Source organism: Poecilia latipinna, unplaced genomic scaffold (genome assembly GCF_001443285.1).
Source record: "Poecilia latipinna isolate Pla-1442-1.1 unplaced genomic scaffold, P_latipinna-1.0 Scaffold2666, whole genome shotgun sequence".
Lineage (NCBI taxonomy): Eukaryota > Metazoa > Chordata > Actinopteri > Cyprinodontiformes > Poeciliidae > Poecilia > Poecilia latipinna.
The window spans coordinates 51,513-56,284 of NW_015115282.1; the positions used below are offsets into that span (position 1 = coordinate 51,513).

Below are 4,772 nucleotides of genomic sequence, written 5' to 3' on the forward strand. Positions count from 1 at the left end.
TTTAATTTAAGAAAAAGTTTTTTAAACCAAACCTTTTGTTTTAAAAAAAAGAAATCATTACAATTCCAAAAGTTTTGATTACAATTTTATTTTCCTTAACAGAGGTTATTTAATTTTTTCATTGAATAATTCCATCCATCCATTTTCTAACATCCTTGTCCTTTAGTGGGGTTGGGAGGGTTGCTAACGTTCCGGGCGAGAGGCGGGGTACACCCTGGAAGGTTGCAAGTCTGTCGCAGGGTAACACAGAGGCAGACAGGAAACACAACCATGCACACACACACTCACATCTAGGAAGAAATTAGAGAGGCCAATTAACCTGACAGTCATGTTTTTGAACTGTGGGAGGAAGCCGGAGTACCCGGAGAGAACTCACGCATGCACAAGGAGAACATGCAAACTCCATGCAGAAAGACCCCGGGCCTGGAATCAAACCCAGAACCTTCTTGCTTGAATAATTGTGAAACAAATTTAACTTCATACTCTGCGAACCAGACCCTAAACTTAAAGTCTGGATTGAGTTTTTTCCCCTTCATTAATGACACGCTTTTATTGGACAGGAGCAGCTTGATTGATTATTACATACATTTATATCTATAATGGTAGTTCAGGGTGAGTTATTTTTAATTCTTAATGAATATCCTTGTTGGACTTTTATTTAAGTGCTGTTCTCCTTCAAGATACATTTACCCAACACTAGAATAAATACAATGTACATTATGCAACAAAGGAAATTAGAAGACATATGTCCGTCATGTGTCACGGGAAAATGGTCAAAGGTAACAAGCTGACCGGAGGGCTTATTACCAAATAAGAGGGCTTATTTGTATTTATTTTTTTTTGTCAGAAGAGGGCTTCGGAAATAATACAAAAAAAATAAAAAAATAAATAAATACAAAATAAAAATTTGACCAAAAGGACACTTGAGGGCAAGGAGCAAAAGGGGCAGGTGCTCAACCCCCCCCCCCCTCTGCACGTGCCTGCCAGTACCCCATACTCCCAGAGGACCCCCCACAGGGCACCCCGAGGGACGCAGTCTAACGCCTTCTCCAAGTCCACAAAACACATGTAGACCAGTTGGGCGAACTCCCATGCACCCTCCAGGACCCTGCTGAGGGTGTAGAGCTAGTCCAGTGTTCCACGACCAGGACGAAAACCACACTGCTCTTCCTGAATCCGAGGTTCGACTATACGACGGACCCTCCTCTTCAGGACCCCTGAATAGACCTTACCAGGGAGGCTTAAGAGTGTGACCCCCCTGTAATTGGAGCACACTCTCCGGTCCCCCTTTTTGAACAGGGGGACCACCACCCCAGTCTGCCAATCCAGGGGAACTGCCCCTGATGTCCATGCGATATTACAGAGTCGCGTGAGCCAACACAACCCTACAACATCCAGAGCCTTAAGGAACTCCGGGCGGATCTCATCCACCCCCGGGGCCCTGCCACCGAGGAGCTTTTTGACCACCTCGGCGACCTCGTCCCCAGAGATTGGAGAGCCCAACCCAAAGTCCCCAGGCTCAGCTTCCTCAACAGAAGGCATGTTGGTGGGATTGAGGAGGTCTTCTAAGTATTCTGCCCACTGGCCCACAACGTCTCGAGTTGAGGTCAGCAGCACACCAACTCCACTATAGACAGTTTTGGTGCTGTACTGCTTCCCCCTCCTGAGACTCCGGAAGGTGGACCAGAATTGCCTCAAAGCCATGCGGAAGTCTTTCTCCATGGCCTCTCCAAACTCATTTTTGCCTCAGCAACCACCTGAGCCGCATGCCGCTTCGCCTGCCGGTACCCATCAGCTGCTTCTGGAGTCCCACAGGCCAAAAAGGCCCAATAGGACTCCTTCTTCAGCCTGACAGCATCCCTCACCGAAGGTGTCCACCAAGAAAGATCTAAGTGCAGAAATATCGGAGAGAGAGAGTTGGAAAGAGCCATCAGATCCCTCCACGGAGAGAAAGCAATGGGCCCCGATGGCTTCGGAATTCTACAAAGTATTTATGGATCTGCTTGTCAATGCCCTAAGAGGAAACAGGACTAAATTTGATATTTTATTCCTTAAAAATAAAATGATAAGCAAAAAGGTTTTGGAGACAACATGTCTGCTCATCTTTTAAGCTCATTACTGTGAGTAAAATTCTGAAGAATACAATTAAACTGTTCATTTTGAATTATGTTTTATTCATATCAATAGTTGTCTCACTCTTGTGTGATAGACTTCTCCTTGTCTTTCTGTTTCCCCTAGCTGAGAGAGGGCAGTCACATCTGGAAGATGCATATGGTGAAAGGTCATGAGGGTCTTGGAATACAAATAACAGGGGGACGTGGCTCCAAGCGCTCTTCTCATGGAATTATTATCACTCATATAGAGAAAGGGGGTGCTATTCACAGGTAACAGTAATTCCAAATAATTTGTAAATTGTTCCATACACATGTAATATGAGTTTTCATGACAAATTCTTGATGAATAATGTAAAATCTAAAAGTTCTTTAAACTGACAAAAAATGTCCCATTTATATTGGAGTTAGGGACATTAAGTTGTACTACTACTACTGCGCCACTGTGCAACCCCCCTTGTCCCTAGTGGGGTTAGGAGGGGTGCTGGTGCCTATCTCCAGCGAACATTTCAGGCGAGAGGCGGGGTTCACCCTGGACAGGTCACCAGTCTGTCGCAGGGCAACACAGAAACAGACAGGACAAACAACCATGCACACACACATTCGCACCTAGGGAGAATTTAGAGAGACCAATTTACCTGACAGTCATGTTTTTGGACTGTGGGAGGAAGCCGGAGTACCCAGAGAGAACCCATGCATACACAGGGAGAACATGCAAACTCGGTGCAGAAAGACCCTGGGCCGGGAATCGAACCCAGGACCTTCTTTGAACCTAGGAAGTTGCACAGTGTTACCTTCTGCGCCACTGTGCAACCCCAAATGTTAAATATCAAATTTATAATTTATCATCCATGCCATAATTGTCTGGTTTACACTACCTATAATTGTGCCAATGTCATTTTCAGATATTTATATCGTCAAGTAAAAAATAATCAATATACAACCTTTTTCAGTAAATATTTTAATTATTTACACTTTTAAATTAATTCAGTTAATATCACTTCACTATTGTACAATTGTACAATTTTTAAATAAACATAAGCCATTGAAAAATGTGTGTAATGTTTGTAATTTTCATATGGGTTTAGTTATCACATACAAATATTTATTTAGCATAGTTTTAAGTATCAAATTGTGTGAAACTCTTTGTTTTAGCCTAATTTTTATTGAAGAAATTGTGCCACTGCAAAAGTGAATCCTCACTATTTTCATTCAAGAAAAATGCATGTTTGTATGAGTTTCAGGGATGGACGTCTTCATGTTGGTGATGAATTGCTGATGGTTAATGGTCAGTCTCTAGTGGGTCTCACACACCAAGAGGCTGTTTCCTTTCTTCGCTCCACTACTGGTCTTGTCCAATTGGTGGTATCAAGTCAGGTAAATGCATGCACTCACACAAATATAAATTAACACACACACACACACACACACACACACACTTTGCTTAGGTGACTGCTTGGGGATGACACACTCATTACACATCGAGTCATTTAGACCAGTGGTTCTTAACCTGGGTTCGATCGAACCCCAGGGGTTCGGTGAGTTGGTCTCAGGGGTTCGGCGGAGCCTCTGCTGCAGAGGTAAAGACAGTTGTGTAAACTTGTGATGACGCCCCATTTTGCCATCACTTGCTGCAAAGGATCACGTTACATTGCTTAGCCAATCAGTGCTGCGGAGGAGCACGTACCCCCCCTCCCCTCAACAGTTTCCAGCAGCGCAGGCGATATTTTACTTATTAGAAGGGTTCAGTGAATGCGCATATGAAACTGGTGGGTTTGGTACCTCAAAAAAGGTTAAAAACCACTGTTTTAGACTGGTCATTGTTAGAATAACCAGTCAGTCATGTCTAATCAGCGGACGCACTCATGGCTGCGTGCACCCGCTGATACTTTTGGGGGTACGCAGTACCCCTCCGTACCCCCTTACTTTCACCCCTGTCTCTAACTCCAATATGAATGGGAAAAAAATTTTTTGTGTCATTTTAAAGCACTTTTAGATAGTGGAAAATGGTAAAAGATGTTTTATTTTCCAGGTCTACACAATAAAGTGCTGATTTCAGTGTAAAAAAGCATCTCCCGAGAAGCAGCATTCTTGATACAGACAGGAAAATAGAATTTTCTTTGGAGATTAGACATTTGTTGAGGTCATAATAGGAAGTGGGGAACCTTGAAAAGAACGTGTTAGATGCTATGATGGTTTGTGCTGTCTGAAAGTCAAAGTAGTAGAACCATGTTGATGTACATACAGTAAAACAAACCAGTGGTGGAAATTAGCACCCGCCACTGGCTAAATGCGGGTAGAAGTATGAAGTGGCGTGTAAATTGGAGCATCGGACACTGTAGCGAGTTGACAATTTGAACAGTTAAAAAAAGCTGCATTCAGTTTGAACTTCTGCCCAGGGGAGGACTGACTGTGTGGAGTACAGACTGATGCACATACTGTATATGGGACGGACTTAGGCTGTCACAATTTAACAAAAAAAAAATCAAATATAATTTTTATCGACAAGGACAGCCCAGGTCGATGTTTTTTGATGAACATTGGGCTTATCCAGTGAAATTCCTCAGTCCTCCTTGGCCCGCCTCTCTCTACCGAGACACTTTCAAAATGTTGAATTTAACTCTGTAGGATTTGACTGAACACTTCCAAATTTGCTGTGTA

At 43.2% G+C, this 4,772-nt stretch overlaps 1 protein-coding gene across 2 annotated transcripts in view; it reads left to right on the forward strand.

Moving 5' to 3' along the window:
* The window catches only part of LOC106938681 (PDZ domain-containing protein 2-like), a 66,933-nt gene that overhangs the window by 49,150 nt on the left and 13,011 nt on the right, over nt 1–4,772 (forward strand). For both annotated transcript variants that reach the window (XM_015020810.1, XM_015020811.1), the window contains exons 4-5: nt 2,239–2,384; nt 3,356–3,488. In XM_015020810.1, coding sequence (XP_014876296.1) covers nt 2,239–2,384; nt 3,356–3,488 — 279 coding nt within the window. The remainder of the gene's footprint in view (nt 1–2,238; nt 2,385–3,355; nt 3,489–4,772) is intronic.